This window comes from Rosa chinensis, chromosome 6 (genome assembly GCF_002994745.2).
Source record: "Rosa chinensis cultivar Old Blush chromosome 6, RchiOBHm-V2, whole genome shotgun sequence".
NCBI classification, from domain to species: Eukaryota; Viridiplantae; Streptophyta; class Magnoliopsida; order Rosales; family Rosaceae; genus Rosa; species Rosa chinensis.
Genome location: NC_037093.1, coordinates 61315561 through 61338118, shown reverse-complemented (window position 1 = coordinate 61338118; position 22558 = coordinate 61315561). Strand labels below are relative to the sequence as shown.

General features: G+C 37.8%; 3 protein-coding genes and 1 long non-coding RNA gene across 5 annotated transcripts; 1 reads left to right on the top strand and 3 right to left on the bottom strand.

Annotated features, from left to right (window-relative positions):
* Positions 1 to 3801: 3801 nt before the first annotated feature.
* Positions 3802 to 6208, bottom strand: LOC121049786. Its single transcript, XM_040507930.1, has 2 exons — positions 5855 to 6208; positions 3802 to 4412 (listed from the first exon to the last, which is right to left on the bottom strand). Exons 1-2 carry the CDS (start codon positions 5969 to 5971, stop codon positions 3813 to 3815), a joined length of 717 nt encoding a protein of 238 aa, XP_040363864.1. The 5' UTR covers positions 5972 to 6208; the 3' UTR covers positions 3802 to 3812.
* LOC112173145 (calcium uniporter protein 4, mitochondrial) lies at positions 5030 to 7023 on the top strand. Its single transcript, XM_024310715.2, has 2 exons — positions 5030 to 5673; positions 6221 to 7023. Exons 1-2 carry the CDS (start codon positions 5098 to 5100, stop codon positions 6692 to 6694), a joined length of 1050 nt encoding a protein of 349 aa, XP_024166483.1. The 5' UTR covers positions 5030 to 5097; the 3' UTR covers positions 6695 to 7023.
* Positions 7024 to 10310: 3287 nt separating this feature from the next.
* Positions 10311 to 13325, bottom strand: LOC112173515 (laccase-14). Its single transcript, XM_024311151.2, has 7 exons — positions 12956 to 13325; positions 12580 to 12731; positions 12223 to 12467; positions 11969 to 12100; positions 11222 to 11828; positions 10770 to 11131; positions 10311 to 10685 (listed from the first exon to the last, which is right to left on the bottom strand). The coding sequence occupies exons 1-7, from the start codon at positions 13040 to 13042 to the stop codon at positions 10495 to 10497; spliced, it is 1776 nt and encodes a 591-aa protein (XP_024166919.1). The 5' UTR covers positions 13043 to 13325; the 3' UTR covers positions 10311 to 10494.
* A 766-nt stretch (positions 13326 to 14091) lies between these two features.
* LOC112169045 lies at positions 14092 to 16200 on the bottom strand. 2 transcript variants are annotated; one of them, XR_005802302.1, is made up of 4 exons: positions 15971 to 16200; positions 14642 to 14812; positions 14425 to 14508; positions 14092 to 14259 (listed from the first exon to the last, which is right to left on the bottom strand). It is a non-coding gene; the product is annotated as an uncharacterized LOC112169045 (long non-coding RNA). The 2 variants fall into 2 exon arrangements; XR_005802303.1 differs by having other exon boundaries at positions 14642 to 14776.
* Positions 16201 to 22558: the final 6358 nt, after the last annotated feature.

The window sequence follows — 22558 nt, the reverse complement described above, 5'->3', positions numbered from 1 at the left end:
AAGTTCATATTTTTCCTCAATTACTCTCTCATTGGAGAATGAATTATAGGCGAGACATGTATTATGCTAATCCTATTTTAAGGAGCCAAGTGACCTTGCTCCTGATCATGATAAGGGTCAAACAAGAGTTACTCACTTAATTACAAAAAAATCAATTAATTTCTAAAACAGTCATTTGGAAATATTATCACTGGTGAAGACTGAAGAGTACGTGTATGTAACTATGCAACTCCGGCTGCATGTCGTTTTCTGAAGCAGGAAGATGAAGACAACGGACACCTTGGAGTAGAAGGCTCGAACTACAAAGACAAATGGCAGACATGCACAGTTCTGAGGACTGAGCAGGACTGAGGACAAAGCCACAAGGCTAACATGCATGCAGCACAGAAAGCTAAGTTTAATTTCCAGTGACATCTGACTGGCTGTAATCACTCTCTTCTTTAATCCATATCTAACTGGCCGGGTGCTATGTAGTTAATGCGTGCCTGTGTATATGTAGGCGTTTTTCATTGAGATTATTAACCTTACCATAAGTCCATAACGTCAATTCTATAGCGTCACCGGCTAATTTGCATGGCCTGCAACGTTACAAGCACTCCCGGCTTGCTCACCGTCCGATATGGATCCATGCCACAGTTTTTTTTAGGGGAATGAATGATATAAATTCGATCCGCTTCACAGTCACTATCAAAAAAATAAATATATCAAAATTAAAGTCCTCACAACAATAAATTGTAATACCTACACGACCTAAACGGGTACAAAGTTCTAGCAAATAATATCTTTTATTATTTTTTTTATGAATAATATCATGTCGATATATTAATATTACTCAGGCTAAAAATGACCATTACATATCTTCCCTCTACCATCACTAGGCAGATAATAAAGAGTTTGTGAGAAAACCACAGTAATATATAGATTAGGTCCGATCATTTGACGATGCCTATGCTTACTTATTCAAAAAAAACCTATAAACTGTGTTACCAATGACCAGGAAATAGGCAGTGTTCAAATGGAAATAAAAAAACTAAATTTTCTCCTTGCCCTTAACACTAGGGCTTGGAGGTTTGCTAGGGCAGATGACACTCAACACATCTTCAGCAGTCACTTTCTTACTGTTGGAGGGGTTCTTGTTTTTCGACCCTAGAAGCCTTCCTTTCTTCTTCTTGATCAACTGCATGTCTTCTTTTTGGATAGGTCCTTCCTTAGTAATCAAGATTCCTCCTGGAGCCTCAATCAGGCCAAGAGACTTGGCAGAGAATTTGGTGTGGAATTCCGGCACCCTCAGCTTCTTTTGGAGCATAGATGGTCTTGTAGCCTGGCTACTTTCTCCAAAAAGAAGTTTTAGCTTTTTAGGGGATGTGAATGGTGAGGATGGACGTCCTCTCTTGACAGCAACTTGGTCTGTTTCAGTAGGAGGTAAAGCTAGCACAATATTTGCCGCTTCAGGCCTTACATCTTCATTCCTAATGACAATTGGACGTCGAGATTTGTGTGCATAGGGAGCACCAAACAGATTTCGAGTAATAGATGGCAGTATGGGGGCCTGAACTCCATGGAACCGAAAGGTCCCAGTTTGAAAGCGAAGATAAGAGAGACCTGGAAAGTGAGACGCTAGAGAGGTCCCAATTGCAACTTGTGCTTCAATGTTACTCTGCTGCTTCAGTGTAGCCCCAAGAGGGCATTCATCTTGTTCATGAATAATCATATTACAATCCCTGCACTTTCCATGCAAATTCTCAAAGAAATATGTTATTTCCTTTACAACACCAGGGATCAGTTTCAGCGTACATTTCAGAAAGAAGGGTTGGGATATAGCATGTGCTACATGAACCCTAATCAAGCTTTTGTGATCAAATAGCTTCTGATCAAAATCCAGATACATGCCTACAATCGAAGCGACATTCATAATAATTTTCCTATTCTCTAGGGCAGGTGGAATACCTGAAATCTTTACCCAGAAGAAGAGATGATTCATGGATACCTCCAGCGGATCCGCAAGCCCATCGTATTGTTGCAGCAGTACAGGAGATCGGCTAAAGTACCATGGTCCTCCCTTGATAACTTTGTTTCGATCTCTTTTCAGGTCAAAGGTGAAAACAAACCTGCCCAGCATGCTGGCTTGTACTTTGAAGCCTCCATCAAGGACTCAAATTCGCCGGAAGTGGCGTTGAAGGTCCACAACTTCATGTTTCTTCTTCGTCAAAGGCTTGACTAGAAGAAAAGCTTAGGTATTGGATTTGTTGCCTCCATCATTTAGGTGAGAGATGTCTACAACGTCAGATCCCGCAAAAGCGAGCGAAGCAGCAAAGCTTGTCGTAACATCCTCGATGGATGACATGCTTGCAGTGAGGAAGGTTGAGATGCTGAGAAGATAAGGCTAGGGTTTTTGGGAGTGGTTAGGGTTTTTAGTTGGAAAATTTCTTATGTAAATAATATCTATTATAGAATTGACTGCGCAATTATTAAATTAGAAACAAACAAACCAAAAGCAAAACAAAAACTTGTTTCAACTTACTACACAACTCCAACAAAATGACTCTCACCGATACATGCAATTGTTGTACTTAGCAACATTCCCTCATATCATAGTCTGCCACACAGCATGGTAGTTTAAACAGGAACAAAACTTTCTAAATTTTCTCTTTCCCCTTCTCCGAAGAGATTGGGTTACCATCAGAAGCAGGGGACAAGTGAGTAGAAGGCTCACTTTTCATCTCTTTTGGTTTCACCTCATAGCATCTCCAATAGAGATATCAAATGAGTTATGTCATATTTAAATTAGAAGGCTAATGTGGCAATTAACATTTTACTGAAATTTCTTCTCCAACCCATGTGTTAAATATTCAAATTATTTCGTTAGTTTTTATCTCTGTCTTATCTTCTTCTTCCCTTTTCTTCTCTATTTTGGTTGTGGTCTTCTCGTCATATCTCTACTAACATATTCATTCACTCTGCTACTTTTTCGCATCTCTCTCTATCTCTATAGAGAGAGAGAGAGAGAGAGAGAGAGAGAGAGAGAGAGATAAAGATATTAGAAAGAAAAGACCGATGCATATATCAAATTTGACAGTTTGGTTTCAATTTGTCATCCACGTAGCATATAACATCTCGGTTGGAGGTGTTTTCAACTATCAATTGTAGTTGTTGGGTCTCCACATGGCAAAAGACATATCCACTAAAGATACTCTTATAACGGCTCCCACAAAATCTGTCACTGCATTTCTTCTCACTGTAACAAGCATCACAATTGATTTTCTATTTTGTGAAATATGTCACAGAAAACCAAGTTAATTAATTTTGATAAAAATTCTTGGTTAAGTAACCTATAGCCATATAGGCATATACTTTGTTTTCAGTAAGCGATCGAAGTAACGCATATTTTTTCTAAATGTGGCAAACAAATTAGCACTAATGAGAGGCATATACATAACCAACCTTTGGGAACCTCCCCGAAATTCTATATTCCTAATATCGTGTAATTATTTTCCATCAAAGAAAAGAAAATATTTTTTTAATAGAAGAGGTTATCCATTTTGCAGCTCATCAAGCAGTACAAAAACGATCCCCCCTATGTAAACGATAAAAAGAACTGTTATGTAGAAACTACTACAGAGCCAACCCTAACTAAAAGAGCAAACCAAACTAGTAATCTCCTAGTACACCCACCTTCTAGGAATAAGTCCAAACAAAGAAAAGTAGAGCCCCGAGGAATAAAAATAACGCCTTGAAGAATCGGGCCCAACATGGTCTCTCTTTACTTTGTGATCTTTTCTACTCAGGTAGATATAACAAAAAGTAAAGCCTCCTCATACAAAATTTGTATGAGGAAGCCCAGTTCTAAAAGAAAAAGATGAAGAAAAAAACCCAGGACCCAAATGAGCCCACATCAGGCCCAACTTGTTGTTTGGGGCCCAAACACTCAGCCTTGACACCCTAGAATATGAGTCGTCGCATATAGGATCAGCACTGCCGCAAAAGCTATCGACGCCGTGCTTGCCACTTCTACCGCCACACATACTGCTACCAGCGTTCCTGCCAACACCATCCAGAGTCGGGGACCATAGCACTTGAGTCCCCATTAGGGGAAGAACATCGGCCTTGTGCAACACCGCTTCTAATAAGGCCAGACTGAGACTCAACCACATTTCAAGATCGGGGGACGCTTTAGCCACCCTCGAACCAGAAAACAACAGCCAAGAGAGGTCAGCGCCATTCAAATCACCACCCGCAAAGGCAAAACCCGATCCAGCCCTCAACCCACCGCCGTCTGAGACAAAAGGTCCATCCAGCCAGCCTCCGCCATGAGCATTGACCTTCCCAGCATCTCGAGACACCGAATCAGCCTCATAAGTCACCAGCCACGATCGGAAACCACCGGTTTCCAACCACGGGAACGTAGATAACCTCTGCAAAGATGAAGACACGGCATAAGCCGACCTTGATTTACCCGTTATAGAAGAAGATATCGGGACAGTACGCCATCGAGGATGGAGAATGGTGCAAAGACACCGCCGCACTCCCAACCCTAGTAGAGCTTTGCTAGGCATTTTTTGCATAGGAACAAGAATACTTGGTTAAGCTCCACTAATGCACAAGTTATTCGAAGGTATAATATTGAACTATCGTGGATTTGTAACGTTTTCTCCAATAGAAGATTTATAGTCTATATTGTTGAACAAAACTCATCTCCAATCCGGATTGAGCCTACTACAAAAATGATAGAAGAAAATAAAATGTTGACTAATAATTATTAACTCGTTTATTTCAATTAGATTAAAATAGAATGAGATATTTTTCACCCATAGGTAAAAGTGGGTGGTTTTGTATATATTTTATTCCCTCGAATCTATTACTTTAACAACGTTAGATTAGATTTCCCCCCAACTTGCTCCCTGAAATTACCCAGAGGATACTTTTTTGTGCGCACTTTGAGAATAACCACATATTCCAAAAAAAAAAAAAAATTTAGCTCAATGTTCCCCCTACTTTGGACCCCTATAGCTATATAAACGAACAACTCACCTCAAAGAGTCATTCATACACGCCCATCGAGACCCTCAGTTATCGGAGCTCGAGCTCTCTCACTCATAAATGGCGCTCAGAAAAGCGCTAGCCAAGCGTTCACTCGACGCCGTCAGAGTGACGTCACTGACACCATTCTCCGTGGTCGTTCTAGGGCACCAAACCATTGTTCCACCTAATGCAGCCCAGGCAAACTTCCACAGGGAGTATCTCACCTCATCGGAGCCCGCCGAGAAAGGCTTTTTCCGGCGATTCTTCCACCACTCGGCCACCAGGATCCCGGAGTTCCTGTCCCTGCCTGTCGGAGAGAAGCTCCGTGAAAAGATCAAAGGTGTGAACAGGAACGGAGATCGGCTCCGGCTCGCCGGACTCAGCCCTCCACCGCCGGATCCGGCCACCGCTGAAGAGTCGTTTTACGGAATCTCCGTCAGCGATGTGCGAAAGATTATGAGGCTGTCGCAGGTGGAGAAGCTGAAGGCGAAGCTGAGAGAGGTTCCGGAGAGCTCCGTTTCGTATTCGGAGTTCCGCCGGATCTGCGTGGAAGGTTGCGAGAGCGAAGAGCAAGCAGCTGAGTTTGCGAAGCTTCTCGATGAGTCCGGCAACGTCATCGTTCTCGGAAATGTTGTGTTTCTCCGGCCCGAGCAGGTTGATAACGTTTTCTCTCTCTTTTTTTTTGTTTTCAATAATTATACGGGGAATTCCACTGTAGTATTACATAGATAATTACGGTATGCAAGTTATAATTAGTCTCTCTCTCTCATCTATTTATATCTTACATATCATTAATTACATCATGTGTATAGTAGAATTTTTCAAAATATATTACCGAATTAACCTTGTTGCTGTGGCCCTTGGCAACACTAATCTGTTCTGCCCCCAAAAACTGTGGCGCTCGCCCATCTCTAGGGTGTAACGGTGTGAAACGCGTCCATGGGTTTTGCATGTCTTAGTGAGTTGTCCATGAGTTAGGACCTTAATTTGGCGCAAGAGGCCTCAAAACATGCCGATCTTTGGGAGAATCTTTAGGCTAGTGTAGCTCGTGTCAGGTGACATGTCCGTTTCATGTGTTAGAAAACGAGATTATTGCTTCATATGTTTTGGGTGCAACTGGTGGTTGAAAATGCCAAGTTTTGGAATTGAAGTTTATTTCTAGTTTTGATGAGGTCTAACTTATGTCCCTCTAATCTTACAGGTTGCAAAATCAATGGAGAGCATAATTTGTCAAACCATGGGCCTGCCAAACGATCCAAGGAGGAGAGAACTGGACCAGCTAGAGAAGCAAAAGAAGGTAATAGACCAAAGGGCCAGGGCCTTGGTGCAGGGTGAACTCTACGGTGGGCTGGGTTTTATACTACTCCAGACACTTGGTGCCATAAGGCTCACCTTTTGGGAGCTAAGTTGGGATGTGATGGAGCCCATTTGCTTCTTTGTGACCTCCATCTACTTTGCTATGGGCTACGGCTTTTTCCTCAGGACATCCACAGAGCCCACTTTCCAAGGGTTCTTCCAACGCCGTTTTAAGACCAAGCAGCAACGGCTCATGGAGATCTATAACTTTGATGTTCGAAAGTACAACCAGCTCCGGAAAGTGTTTTATCCGAATTCCGATCAACTGGCGTCTTTAGATTATGTAGAAACAACCCTTGTTGGTGCTTTACATCGATGATGAGTGGTGTTTATGTCCTAGAAGACTCTAGCTAATTAGTTAATAATCTTTAGCACATACAAGAAAGTAGAAGAGAATTTTGGTTGCAATATTGGTCGTTTATCAAAAGACAACCAGTTGTTTCGTTTGGCAAATCTCTTATCTCCATGACGCTAGTACGAATTGAACATATGACATGCACGGTATTTGTTACACACATCAAATGGAAAGGTTTGAAGCCCTTACGAAAACTATTATTTGGACCTATTTGCAATGGGAATTGAGATCCTTTGAAATGATCCAGTTCTCATCTATTAGACCGTACAGTAAATAAATTTGCACTTATCCAACGGAAGCTTTGTTACTAGCTGAAACTTAAAAGTAAAATTTTCCGTTTAATGGTCCTCAACTCGAGTACTCTTTCTGTAAGGCTATTGTGAGTCGAACCAAAATAATGGTGGCCAAATCTAAATATAATAGCATAAACATCAGAATGATCTCGTGGATCAGTTGACAATTTTAAAGTTATGCTCGCTCCATTTGCATAACTGTGAATTCGAGAATCCAAGGGAATAGTACAGGGAGGCATATAAGCTGGAGGGTCGAGCACGCTAGTCTCAGCAGTGCCAATAAGTAAGAGCAGAATTCTGTCAGCACCGGATGCAGAACACACGCATTTAATATTTATACACACACCGCATAAAAAGAACCCATCTAACACCACACTGCCACGTGTCATGTGGCTTAGTTTTATTAATGCATTTTTTATTCTTGTCACTTTTGCCCTTATGGTATTCTCTCTCTTCTTCTCTTTTTGGTTACAGACGTTTATTCTCTTTCTTCATCATCTCGATCCTCTTCTGGAAAAACATCACAATCATGCTCTGGGTTCATCAAATTCATTAAGGAGAGAGAAACAGCAGATGAGAGAGAAAGCTCGAAAGGAGAGAGAACAGATCTGGGATCTGATTTCTCTGTCGGTAAACCGGAGCTCCACCGGCAACACCTACACCAACACTGTGCTCAACGGCCTTCGACGAGTCCAGCCCAGCCTCCCATGACGTCCGGCGACCAGTGTCGAATTAGGATATGGATCATGGATACATGACGAAATAGGACATGAATCTTTGCTTTATTTTGTGGGATCTCCTAAAGTTATGACATGACGATGGAAAATTGATGATTTTTCAAATCCAGGATTTGGGCATCTAGAAGCAAGAACCTACTATTTTGTGATACGAGTCCCTGGTGCTTTAATGGGTTGGATGAGAGACACAGAAGAAGAATTCGCAGAAGAGGAGAGAGGAAGAAGAAAGAGAATGAAGCAGAAGGGCAAAAATGACCAAGAATTTTTTTATTAATTAAGGATTTTGTTTCTGATGCCACATGACACGTGGCAGTGTGGTGTTAGATCCAGACGCACCCTCTACTATCCAGCACTCCAACCGTTGCTGCAGGACGGTCCTTGCATTCAAGCCCTTGTTTTTCTCAAGTAGTTGTTCCACCTATAGCTGTAAATAGATCGGATCGACCTAAATTTAAATCCGTTTACTTAAAAAAAAAATTTGATCCAAACCTGCTCTGTTAATCCGGTAGATTATTGATAGCTTGATCTAAATCGTTATCCGCCAGATTAACTGATACTCAATCTACTAATTCGACCCGTTTATAATTTCAAATATTTTAAATTTTTTAATATTAATTTATATCATGATACCTCATAAATTATTAAAACGACATGACAAGTATCACCAAAAGTAGAATTATATTATCAAAATTCTTAATACTTCTTAGAATCTTGGGTGATAGATTGTCTTTTAGATTTCTGCAAAAAATTTGTATTAGAAATTCTTCATATTTTATATTATATATATATTTTAAATAAGAATATATTAATAAAAATAATATTTTATTATTACGAAAATGGGTTGGATCATTAACGGATCGGATCGACCTAAATCCGTATTTGATCTATTAAATAAATGGATTAACGGATTCAGATCATTAACGGGATCAACGGATCAAAATTTTCGATACAAACCAGTCCAATAACCACGGATCTGGAGTGGGTCCGGATCAAAATCCAGTCTATTTACAGGTCTAGTTCCAACAAACTTTCATAAGTCAAAATCTCCAACAACCTTTCATAAGTCAAAATCTCCAACTTAGTTAACATGAAGAGTAAGTATTTTCTTTGACCAAAAAAAAGAAGAAGAGTAAGTATCTTCTATATACAAGTAAATCGGTTTTGGCTTAAAAGTATATGATAAATAATAGGACCAGAGATCATACTAGGACTGTAGTAGTACTAGTTAGTGTGATTTTCATAATAGGATCGGCTAAATTTAATTAGGACCACAGTTCATAATAGGACTGGCTAAATCTTCTGATCAATCCTCAATAATGTAGTGTGATTTGATCATAGACTTTTGAACAAGTGAAATTGTTTTCTTATAGCTTCCATTCAACACAGAAAGGAAAATTTAAATTCCAAAAAATGAAGGTTGGTACAGAAATTGCAATTTCACACGAATATATAGTACTAGACTACGTAGTGTAGAAGATCGCAGAGTTTCTGGCCGGGGTCCATAGAAGAGTCTACTTATGGCCTCCCTAATAAGTTCTTCTATCATAAAATCATCGAATCAAACGCGTACTACCAGTCTGCATGAGCCCGAAGCTAGCCATGAATGTGCCATTCGTTTTTTCCTCCGAGTTGAAGCTGAAGTTCTTCGCCAAAAGAAAATGCTTTCCATTTCTCCTAAATCTCCCAATTGATTAAACTATATGATGCATAATGTTTGAAGCTAGCCAGGCAGTTATTCACGGCCCGAGATTACAGAAGTTATATAACTTGACCAGCCAAGGTGCTCTAGAGCCACAAACCATTTGAAAAGTGAAAAAGCGTTAGATTTAGAAAGATGAGCATCAGCCACACCAGCTTCTAAGTAAGAAAGTGGGGTATAAAGTTGCGGACCAATGTCAACTGCCTTGAACAAAACTATAATACTAACAAAGTACACAAAACTCCCAGAACAGAAAAGAGAATGGACAATTTTGACAATCCATCCCCTTTTAAGTTTTTAAGCTTGCACTACAAGCCAGTCCACCACCTTCACTCTGCTTGATATGTATTTCCAGATGTTCTTCAATAGAGAAAGAGCTCCCAGATATGATAAGGAACTTAATTAGATAGGAAGAGCACTCTGAACTCGTAATCAGTTTCAAGAATCAATCACCATATTATCAAAATTCTTTCCCACGCCTCACCGTTATAGAGTTTCAAAGTGGGTCTAATCAATCTGATCCTCAACACAGATGAATAAAGCCAAGAAGATAAAAAAGTGGTCTAATCATTCATTCATTCTTGATCAAGTCTTTCAGTAAGGTGTTTGAGTTGAAGCTTAAGTTTTTGGCCAAAAGCAAATGCTTCCCTTTCCAAATTAATAATTCCACAGAAAGGTCCCCAGTCCACGTACATTTCAAATGGAGAGATCAATGTTTGATTGTCAAGTCAATGCAACAACCATTTTACATATAAGTTTGATAAAAATCGAATCGAAAACAAGATCAAATATCTACCATCAGGATTCAGGACATCACAAAATCCAAAAATATGAGATGAATACAGTCACAATAACCAAGGGTATCGAAGATATATTATAATTAGATAGAAAATACCAAGTCTGTTCATCCTCCACATCTCTGAGATACAAAAACTTCAATGGAACATTATAATTAATGATCCGATGACTAATTTAATGGAACAATATTTATTATTACTAGCTAGGAAACGGTAGGTAATGAATAGCTACATAAGTTTACTCAATTTGCTTCTCAATCAAGGCCTCGTAATTTTTGATAGCAGAATCCAATGGAACATCACAGGAAGGCATTTGAGCTGGTGGGGGTAGCATACTAGTCTCAGCTGTGCCTCCGTCCTTGATTATAAAAGCGGCCTCCATACCCCATGTCATATGTCTCTCTACATGACAATGCCAAAACCACACGCCTACAACAAAATCCAAATAATAAGTAATAGATAGATTGGGAGGGTGCTAATTAACTTGGGAAGGTGTAGATCATCAATACGTACCAGGATTATCAGCTACAAATCTTATTGTTAGCCATCCATTTTTTGGAGTAACGAATGTAGCCACATAAGGAGGATCGACCAAATTATAGCCTTTAGGGTCCTTCAACGGGTCAAAGGATCCGAAACCAAATCCTAGCACGTAGAAACTATGTCCATGCAAATGCATTGGATGATTCACGGCGCCTCCCATCACATTAGTCCCTTGGAACACAATCTCAACAGTTTCATTATACTCTAGCACCTTAACCTTTGTAGCTTGGACTGTCAACACTGTAGAAAGCGTCGTCCCTCCATCTGTGAAGTTATAATAAGTAGGCGGCTCGTCTGGAAAATCTGTTTCGTAAATCGGATTGCTTATGTTCCTGCAATGAAAATTTATGTTCAAATTAATTAAAACTATAACAAGCTAGCTAGGTTCCATCTGGTTCATAATCAATGGTTACAAATCTTACTTGTAGTAGGCTTGCAAGATAGAGTCTGTAGTTGGATTGACCCAGCTGATGTTATTGACGCTTGTAGCAAAGCTTATGTTTAAGCAGGTGGGGCCTAAATCTGGAGCACAGTAAAGAGAGTTCATGGAAGCTGTTATGAACATTCGTGTAGTAACTTCACTCTCCTTCGGGACATTAACGGGATATTCTGGTGTGGCTAAGCTTCTAATCTTATTGGTGAAATTGAACGCTTCTGCTTGGGACATGTACATGGGAAGGTGCTCGGGAAATAAAGGAGCGTCGGTTGTGGTATAGTTGCCATTATATTGAAGGATTGCAGTAGCATTCATATGGTCGAAGCCGGTGTCGGATGTAGTACTGAGGTATTGTCTACCAGCCATGTAATAGAGCCCCGGAGTAGAATTTGCATTCAGCAATACATCCATTGTTTGTCCAGGAGTTACCACTATGTATCTGGTATTGATGGGTTTTGTGTAGGCTCCGTCCAGTCCGACCACAGTGAGGTTGTGCTCAGCAATTGCAAAGAAAAACTCTGCATCGATGTTAGCATTCACCAGGCGAAGAAGATAAGTCTTGCCGTAGTCCACCCTACGACGCCATGTTGTATCTGCATAAGAGCATGCAATGTGGAAATTCATTATTCACCAAGTTATTATAACTAGCTAGCTCCTCGCAGATAGATTATCAACATTCATGAGACACGTTTAGTTATATATTACTACTGTTTAGAGTTTAACATATACATACTTATGGAGCATGGAAGAAAATCGCCGGGTTGGCCATTGATGGTGTAAGCATCTGACTGGGGTAGAGTCTCGGTGCTTCCAGGCTGCAAAGATTCCTCAACTCGTTCTCTCAAATTTCCCAGGTACCAAGATCCTGCAATTTGGTGTGTGTGTGTGTGTGTATATAGAGATGTGCTTGTAATTAGTTACTGCATGGTAAGAACTCAAACAACTTTGTCTGACTATACAATGTACAGTTCACAAATGTAGTTATACCGAAAACAATGATCTCCTCTTCATCCGGCTCAGGAAATGGAAACGTGGTTCCAAGAGCAGGCAAAACTACAATAGCACCGTGAACACTGGCTCTTGTCCAGTCACTATGAGCATGCCACCATACGGTTCCTTCTTCCTTAGTCAATTGCACTTGATAAGTGAAATTTGTACCGGGTGCAATTGGACACTGTGTCACATACTCAGGGCCATCAAACCACGGGTTTCTTGGCTGCTTTACTCCATGCCTGAACACATATAAGAGATATAAACGTTTCTGAACGTGTGGGTAGAAGTAGTGTACATTGTATGAGAGGAGGGTCGACAAGGGGTAGACCGTAGACATAAGTACTTAATTACCAATGAATAGTAAAGCCATAAAACCCTTCATTGTAAACATTAACGTATACTGTATCCCCTTTGCGAGCTTGGATTGCTGGACCTGGATAACTTTCGTTTACAACCAACATGAGCTTATTTTCACATAATCTGCTGAAGTTTACCTCCTTTACCTAAATAATTGAAATTCACCAAGAGACAAAGAATTTAGAACATAAAAATACTGATCAATTAAGCTGGACTCCGTGCCGGCATATAGTCATGTATTCAGCGAAAGCTGATTCCCAATTAAAAAGGTTGCGAGCTTATGCATCCATGTGTATCTGGAATGATAACTGAGCGAGAACACAGAAATAGAATAGCAGAAGTGGGAATTAACTAAGAAATAAAGACTTACTACAAAATCATAGTAATGCACTTCGGCTAGAGCCAGAGAGAAAAAGGGCAGGATAAGAACAGCAAAGACTAGAATCCGTGGCGACATTATCGAACTACTACTGTTTAATCGTTGTTACTCGACTCTTCGATTGGTGAAGTAAGGAAGACCACAATGTAATGCATGTATATATGGACTATCGCTATACTTGTTTTCTACATTGACAACTACTTATATTAATTTTGAAGTATATAATGAATCATGCATTAGCAAGATTCAATTAATTTTAACATACTATCAGAATTTTGTTATAAAAAAATTATTGACATGCTGTTAGTGATAGACTTTGCATTTTAACCGAACTTCATACATAGGTATGTCAGTCTTAAAAATAAAATGAAAAGCTCAGTTTCTTTCATTTTGGCCAAGGAATATCAGTTTCTTTCCCAACTGAAGGAATATCAGTTTCTTTCCCAACTGAAAAACTTTCCCAGAAAATCCCACCAGAAGGTCCAAAAACTAAACTTTCTACGTCCATAAATGAAGAACAAGAAAATCAGATAAGAATAGAATCAATATCAGAATGTGAGTCATTTTCAGAGAGATTGATCGATGTTGAAACTCAATACAGTGAGTGGATGAGCTAGGACAACTTTATACGCACGTGAACATACATATAAAGTATTTAGGGACCATTTTAATTGTGTGCGTGACCGGGAGGGAGCCCTATTGTTTTCATGAGGCCAGGGAGCGAAAGAGATTGTTTTCTTACTGCTTTTATATATGCTTTTATATATACTAGTAAGATAGCCCGCGCGATGCTGCGGGTATATTATCAACATTATTCAATTTGATGATATTGAATTTACAAACATTAGGTACAATATATAAATATCAGGTACACTATATAAGTGCGTTATACATCACATTAGACATTGTTTTACATGACCCAAAATCTGGTACTCTAGTCAGATTTGAAAATTGTATATAGTCATATATAACTACACATTATTTTAAATGTTATAAAATTTGGTACTTTAGCCAGATTTCAAAATTACATATATGTTACACATTATTTGAAGTCGGATACTTTACCTAGATTTCAAAACATGCTAACCAAGTAGGTGTATATGTGCATATTACAAAAAATGGTTAAACTTCGCAAAAAACTTGTCGACAATAGCAGTTCAGACTCCTTATCTTTAGCTGGTTCTTTGTTTTTTTTTTTCTTCGCAAAAAACTTGTCGACAATAGCAGTTCAGACTCCGCATCTTTAGCTGGTTCTTTGTTCTATTTACTGCTATCAAGTCCTCACAAATGGTCACCTAATTAGCCAAGACAAAGTAAGAATGCAGCAGAAGGGAATAAGAATGGATAACAGTTGAATATGTAGCAAGTAACGGAAAAACAGAGAATTTCAGGAGCTGTTTCAAACTGGAAAAACTTAATCAAAATTTGTTATATTAGAAACATAGAGAGAGTAGCTATACATCCAATGCTCTTGTTTCCAGTTAGTGTTGTCTTGAGTTCCTTACACCTTCATCAAAGTAGATGGCCTCCATGCCATATCTGTGCTGTACATAAAACATCAAGGCAATAAAGTCAAAAATAGAGACAATAGAAGCTGAAGAATCACTGACAATAAGAGTTGCTAATGCACATAAGCAGAAATACAATTAACCGTATACAAAGCAAAGCAGAACTTACTCAGAAAAATACGTGTTTAGGATGCAGCTGAGCTACTTGCCAAAACTTGGTACCGAACATATTTATGAAGCAATGAATAAGGACATTGCTTGCTGGTGTAGTAATATGTGGTTTGATTCATTACAACTCTCTCATCTGATTCAATCAAGACAGTTGCAAGTGCATAAATTCCTAGAAAGTACGATGACAAAATTAATCCAACTATTTCAGTCATTTGGAGAAAATGAATTGCAATATATATGAAAAGAGTAGTAGACATGTTACTTAGCCATTTCTAATTGCTTGTACACAAATTCATTCTCTTTGCTCTCTATTAACCACCATAACCAAACAGCTTTTCCTGGATTCTATGCACCCTTTCCAAAGCACCAATGCACTCACTGGTAACCCCAAAACCATAAATACTCTGAAACAACCAAATATATAATTTGCCTAAACATACTGAGCATATCAAATTTTTTTTTTTCATACTTTTTGCTAAAATAAACTCTGAGTACCATTGCATTGAGCCAGCAATCAAATATATGGTGTAAAGGCAAATCGATCAACTCTATAATTGTTAAAATTCAATTATTTTTGATAGCAAGCATATCACCGCTACCTTAAGCAATGAACAATCAAACTTAATATGAGCATTTTTCATTTCTATGGCCCAAGTCGTATATAGAACCAAAAAAAATCAAATGATAGATAAGGAGACAACAGCAAAATTCCCTGGTCCAAGTTCTGCATAAAAAGACACTAAACTGCTCTAACAGCTCTTTCCAACAAAAATGGCAGAAGTTAGGCCTTTAGGACATGGTAACTCATTGAATACACAACAAACCAAATCACACAGACGCTGAAGCCATTAGCAAAACTCAGTTCATTATGTAACAACAAAAAAATAATCATGAAACAATAGCATATGGAAAAAAAAAAACCATTGCAAACAATGGGTTAATGAGCAGAAATAGAGCAAAAAATCACAACCTATTGCAAGCCTTAAAATTGAAGGGTATATTAAGAAATAGGTCTTCTCCATCACCTTTTTTTAAGAATCTTTTAAGAATCCTAAATGAGTAGAAATAGAGCAAAAAATCACAGACCTATTGCAAGCTTTAAAATTGAAGCAAAGGTCCTTTTCGTCGAATCTATTCTTGCACAAAAGAACAACATGCATGAAAAAAAAAAAAAACTGAACAATTGTTGGTAAAAACCCAGAATTCGCCCACCTAATTACTTTGCTGATGACGAATCAAAAGCAAACAACTGGAAAAGAAAGACATAGTCAAAGACAATTGGAAAGAAGGAACAAAAGCAAAACCCCGATTATCTGACCACAATTACCTTGATCCAAATCCAAATTCGCAAATCGCAAGCAACAGCTCCTCTCTGCGCTAATAACTGTGGATCAACAAACAAACCAAAGCAGCACTCTTCGCTCTGAGAGAGATCCAAAAGCGTTTTCGGGGCAAATATTGAGAAGGATCGGTTTACTGTTAAGGGATGAAACACATATGAAGTAGAAAGATCGGTTCACTGTTTTGGGGCTCTGATGATGTTGAGACTCATATAGCGAGATCCTTTTCTTTTTTAGAGGAGGATTGATGTCTATCTCTTTTGGGGGCAAATCCGGAAAATCACTGTATTACTATTTATTCAACAGTACCAGAGACATTTTACTTTTATATATGTATAATGATGTTCAAGTGAGAAGAGAGATGTCGGTGGAGCAAAACTCGTTTAAGTACCATTTATCTCAAAACCTTCCTAGACATCATACTCATTTTGGATGAGCCTATGTGAAGAAAAACTAAACCAATGACATTTACTACAAAGTATATGAAAATTGCCTATTACATCTCTTGGAAAAATAAAGACTTACACATAATTGGCGATCTATATATAGACACACACACATTTTTACTTGCAACAGTTTCTAACACATGAATTAAATGATTACATATTCAATATGTATCTTAAATTTGAAAAATACAATTCATCAACAGTTCAACACCATGTATATATATGTGTTTTTGTTTAGTCTCTCCAAGCACAAATTCCTAATTTGGTTACAGGAATGTACGTGATTAAAAAGGTTTGCTATTTGAGTATGGAAGTATACATGGGTTTCTGCCAACTACATTTGGTGGTTGATCTCTGTGTCCTTGTGTATTAATGTGTTGAATAATTGGTGTAAGGTTTTGTGGACATAATTGATTCTTGTTCTCCATCACTTTCTAGATGCCATTGCTTGATCATACTCGTGCGTTTTGTTTTCTTGTTTTGAAAGAGACAACTCATGCACGTCCTGCATGTCTGTATCTTATTTTCTGATCCTGCTGGTAACTTCCGTTCAAACAGAAAGTAATTAATTCTTCATGTTCAAACTCGGACAGATAAAGAAGTCCGGTAAGTTTAATAGAACCTTTTTCGGTGGTCTTTGGCTATATTTCTAGCTAGTAGTGTTTACACATCCAGAATTCCAGATCGATCAAATTAAGGTAAAATAACAAGAGAGTATAGTTGATTGCAGAGTCATAAATTTATATATTAATGGTACAGATCTATTCCACGCAAACTTCATAGTCGATATGAAGACTGATTGTGGCCCAGCTGCTAGGTACAGCGTCGCTCACTTTTCCAGATTTATGGTTATGATCTCATGAATGGGAATAGCCACTGTCCGGCCAGGACGAACATAACTACGTGCACAGAAGTAGTCCTCATTTGTTTTTTCACGTACATGACAAAATCACGGAGCATGCAACATCATACTCATAGCCACCGACTCCCTAATAATTTCTTTTATGACAAAGCCAATGAGTTAAGAGTTTCCCACGTCCATACTACCAGAAGGTCCCGGGCAAACTTAGCGTTCTAAAGTGTACGTGTTGATCGATGATAAATGTGGTGGGGTTGTCTAGAGTACTTGGATGTTTATTATATACTCATTTACATCTAATTGAATCAAAATTACGACATTAACAACAAACTTATCACATTTATTTTACACATTTACACATCATCTTCTGGTATGACTTGGTGGGACACGCCCCCGGATTTTGTTCATTCACTTTATAATAGAGATAGGTCTGGACTTCCTAATTTTCGTTTTCGATAGTTTGGGTTTCACTTTTTGTATGAGAGGTTTTGGTGTTTGTCCCCCTCTCCTTTTTATCTTCTTCAATAAATAACCTCGTTCTTACGAGGGTTAAACCAAAAAAAAAAATCAAAAAAAATTTGAACCAAGTTACTGCATCGACAATAATTTGTTCATAAACTTGTAAAAATAGTAATTACCTGTAATAGAACTAAAATTACCTAAAAAATAACTCTATTTACCACAATGACAACAAAATTATTGTCAGATCTGTAAATGAGTGTATCACATACATACAGGTACCGTAGAATTTCCCACATCATGCAAGCTTATTATATATTTATGCACAACTATTTTGTATCGACTATGAAGTTGCAAAGAATCTTAATTATTTTTTGGTATATGATGTCGGGAAAGAAGTTGAGCCTAAATTGTTTCGGTGTTGAGATATATACTGATTGATCGGGAAGGTAGTGTCACTAGTGTGGACTGTGGACTTCTAGAGGACTTAAAAAGAACGTTTGTGATATATGTAGCTAGCTAATGTATAGCTGGTAGGTAGTGCATTTATCTTCTGAAATGAACTCCAACCGTTAGTTGAATTTTGATACTTTTGAAGTGAAAGTACTTTCTGACGTGTATTTTTCAGTACTGTTGGCTTTTATTTTATCAGGGTCGTCTATGGCACCTTAATATATGTCATACCCTTATTTTTTTATTTTTTTATTTTTCATAAATTAATATAATGGAAACCTATTGAACTGGTTAACAGATTACCCATTTAAATGTTGACATGTGTTATTTTTAAAATAAAATTTACTATATTAACAACACATTCTTTCTTGATATGAAATATTGTTCAGAAACATGTAACAAATATTGTCAAAATAATAAATTACACCTAGTATAACTAAAATTACGATTTATGACGACACTTATTGTGGTTATTGTAATTGAGTGGTCAAAGATTTAAATATCATAGTTAGATAACTTTTATCAAATGGAGAACATTGATTATCAAATGGAGAACCTCCTTACAATACTGAGCACTTACATATCTTTTGGTCTAATATTAATTTTACCACGTTTACAACACAAATGTTGTCGGAATTGTAAAATGGTCGATAATCTTGTAAATTATGTAGTTTTTGAAGTAATTACTACAAATAGAACAAAAGTTACTGCTTTTACATCAATTGTTGTGGGTTCTGGTAAAATGTGTAGTCATTGTAGTAATCATTTCATTAATGATAAAAATATAAAGATTTACCACTGTGTTGTCACACTTGTTAAATTGTCCATAAACTAGTACATTAGTTTAGGTAGAGTAATTACTATAAATAGAACAAAAATGACCGTTTTTACTTCAATTGTCGTAAATTGTGATAAAATGCATGGTCATTGAAGTAATCATTTTATTAATGATAAAAACATAAAGATTTACTACTCTGACAATAAATTGGATGTCACACTTGTTAAATTGTCCATAAACTAGCACATATGTTGTATATGGAGTACGTAATTACTACAATTAGAATAAAAATTATCGTTTTTACATCACTTGTTGTAGTTTGTAGTAAATTACGTCGATTGAAAGTAATTACAACTTCAGCGATGGAAATTACACAATATATTACTTAAATTATGCAAGGGAGAACTTCATTACACCAATGAGGACATACGTGCTTTTAGTCAAAATATAATGGTCTACCTATATGATAACACATTATGGTAACATCTGTAAATTAGTTCAAAAAACAGTAATAATAAGTTGTTCGTGAAATAATTACTACATCTAAAACAAAGATTATCTATTTTTACATTAAGAGAGGTTTTATTCATACCTCTAAATTTGGCATTTAGACCTCCCCACTTAATAGACCTCCAACTTGCTTTTACAAATAACCAACTTTCTACACCTCTCTAATTTTCCTATAATGCCTATCGTCCAATAAAATCAATAAAAGCCCTTTTTTTTTATTAGATTCTATTTATACTTTCAAAAATCAGTAGTTACCTCCTTCAGTTTTTGAAGATTTAGAATTGCAGCAATTTTTTTTTTTGGAAGTTTATCCTCCATATACAAGTAACAGAGGAATGAGCTCGAGCAACTGAAGGAATACCAAAATTTTTATGATCTTCAAGAGGAGCATCATATTAATTAGGCCAGTGATCATTTTGTTTGATATGGGTGATGAGGTATTTTGTAATATGTTGCTTCCAGATTTTGTACATGAGACCTATATGTGGAGTTATGTTTTGCACCTTATGGCGTGGAATGAATCTGTAACTATTTTTGGCCTAGATCATGGTATAACTTCTCATGAATCCTGGGGATTATGGGTGATGGACGACTTTGGTGGAGTTACGGGTTCTTGGATAAAGCAATTTTTTTTTTTTTTTTAAAGTTCATCCTTCATTTTACGAGGGAAGTCAAATTATGAAAATTTTGACTACAACCGTACAACATTAAACAACGTTTGGCGATATATATTTTAAGGTTTACAGTGGAGGAGAGAGTTTTCTCCAAATCGAAGACTATTACTGTTCGTAGAGATAATAAGAGATTTTTTTTTCCTTATTAATGTCTTTATTGGTAATTTGACATGAGTTGACAAAGTCAACTATTACTTAGAAAAGAAAAAAAAAAAAAAAAAAAAGAGGTCCAAATACCAATTTTGGAGGTATGAATAGAAGCTCCCTTACATTAATTATTGCGGTTGTCGTAAAATGCATGAAAAAAGAATCATATTTGTTTAAGAAAACTACTAAAAATGCTATAATTAATTAGTAATAAATACTATTTAACTAATACTAATTCCGTGAGCCTAGTTAGAAGGTTTTTGTTTTTAATAAGGAAATAACATAATTGTCAATTGTATAATTGTCAATTGATAATCAAGCATTAGTCAAACATTAATTGGCTAATGATAAAATTAATTAGTAATAATTACTATTTAACTAATAGTAATTGACTAAGGGCTAAACAAGTTTCAGCCATGAGATCTCTGTGAGGTGGCCGACCTCGTGTTGATAGATGTTGGGATTGACGGTGCGATTTGAATTGGTTTGGCAGCGTCGATCGGGGAAGATGAAATCGAGATGGATTTGGGGATGCAGCTTATGGCGGTGCTGGTTTCGTTGTGTTTCTTGTAGGGGTGTGTTTCACCGGGTTTTTCAGGTATGGCTAACTAGGGCCATCTCAGGGCGGCGGGGATATGATGGAGCAGGCACTGGGGTAGGGCTGCGCTGGTGATGCGGCTTGTTGCGGCAGTGGTTTTGTCATACTTCTTGTGGCGGCGTGTTTTGTCGGGTTTTCTGGCATGGTGAACTGTGGCTGACTCGAGGTGGCGGGATCAGGACGAAGCAGGCAAGAGGGCGGGGCTGCACTGGTGGTTGGATCTCAGGCCATGACATGCTTGCTGGGCCTTGAGTGAACCTTCCTCTTGGGCTACTTGGATTGTAGAATTTTGGGCTAGGGTTTTTGCCCTTGGCCCATCTTTATGTTTTTAGTTAGTCTAATTACAATAATTCCTTGTATTAGGAAACTTGGCATTTTTATGCTTTATGTCTCTCTAGCGTCTCTGAAGTAGTACCGAAAGAGGATATCCGCTATTTCTACGTAGTTAAATGTAAAATGAGTAGGACTATATGTATGTACCACATGTGGGTACTACCACTGGCTTCTTGTTTGTCTATGTCGTAAATGACAGTGGAATGGTATGTAACGGCCTATTCTAACTTGTGAGGAATATAAATGTTGAATTTCATTCAAAAAAAGGGCTAAACAGGTTACCAAATTTTAAATATTTTGGACCATTGGATATATTACTAATCCAATGATCTAAAATATTTAACAAAATAAGTTTATGGCAAGCATCAGGGTACCTAAGAAAATTCCTTATCGTATTTGCCAATCTTCTCTTACTATTGTGTATGATTTATTGATAATTCTATAATTCTTTGGACCATGTAAAGTTTAAAAATTTCAGCAATCAAATTTTGGTCATCCACCGAACTTAACCGGAGACAAGTATCATTTTGCTTCAGGCATCAAAGACTTCGTAATTTCTATTGAGAGAGAGCGAGAGAGAGAGAGTTCCAGTGAAATAATCTCCATCAAGCTCTTATAAAGAGTACATATGATCAATCCTTGTATATATGTAGACTCTATCCATTTCCTTTAAGAGACTAAAAAGTGAAAAGGTATCGATCGACCTGGGTTTTGTATTTATTTATAGGGAAAATTACTGGTCACACCCTGTACTTTGGGTGTGTCGACAGTTCAGTCCCTAACATCCTAATTTTAACAAATAACTCCGCAGACATTCAAATCTCACACAATTGGATCCAAAATGACTATTTTACCCCTCAATTCCTTTTTTTTTTTTTAATCTCTCTCTCTTTTAATTTTGTTTTCTGCTTCTCTCTCACTTTCACACTCTCTCACAATGTGAACCAACGCCCTAACCCGACTGGCGCTCCACCGTCAGGCGGCCTCAAGCAGGCGCACGGGTTTCATTCTCTTTGTCTCGCCATCGCCGACAGTTCTGTGGCCTTGGATCATCCATGCATCAAACGAGGGAGGAGCGAGAATCGACAATCCAAAGCTTGAAATTTTCCGGCGAAGTCTTCTGCGAATTCCGGCGACTCCGGCAGCCGATTTAACTCCATGTGGTATGAATCTTTCTCCCCTTGTCACGCTCTACTTGCTTGTATAAATGGTTTTCGATTTTGAATGGGTGCTGATGAATTTGAGTTTTGGGTGACGTCGTAATTCGCTACGATTCCGGTTTCCGACAACCGTCTGGGTGTCTTCAACTCGTTTTTCG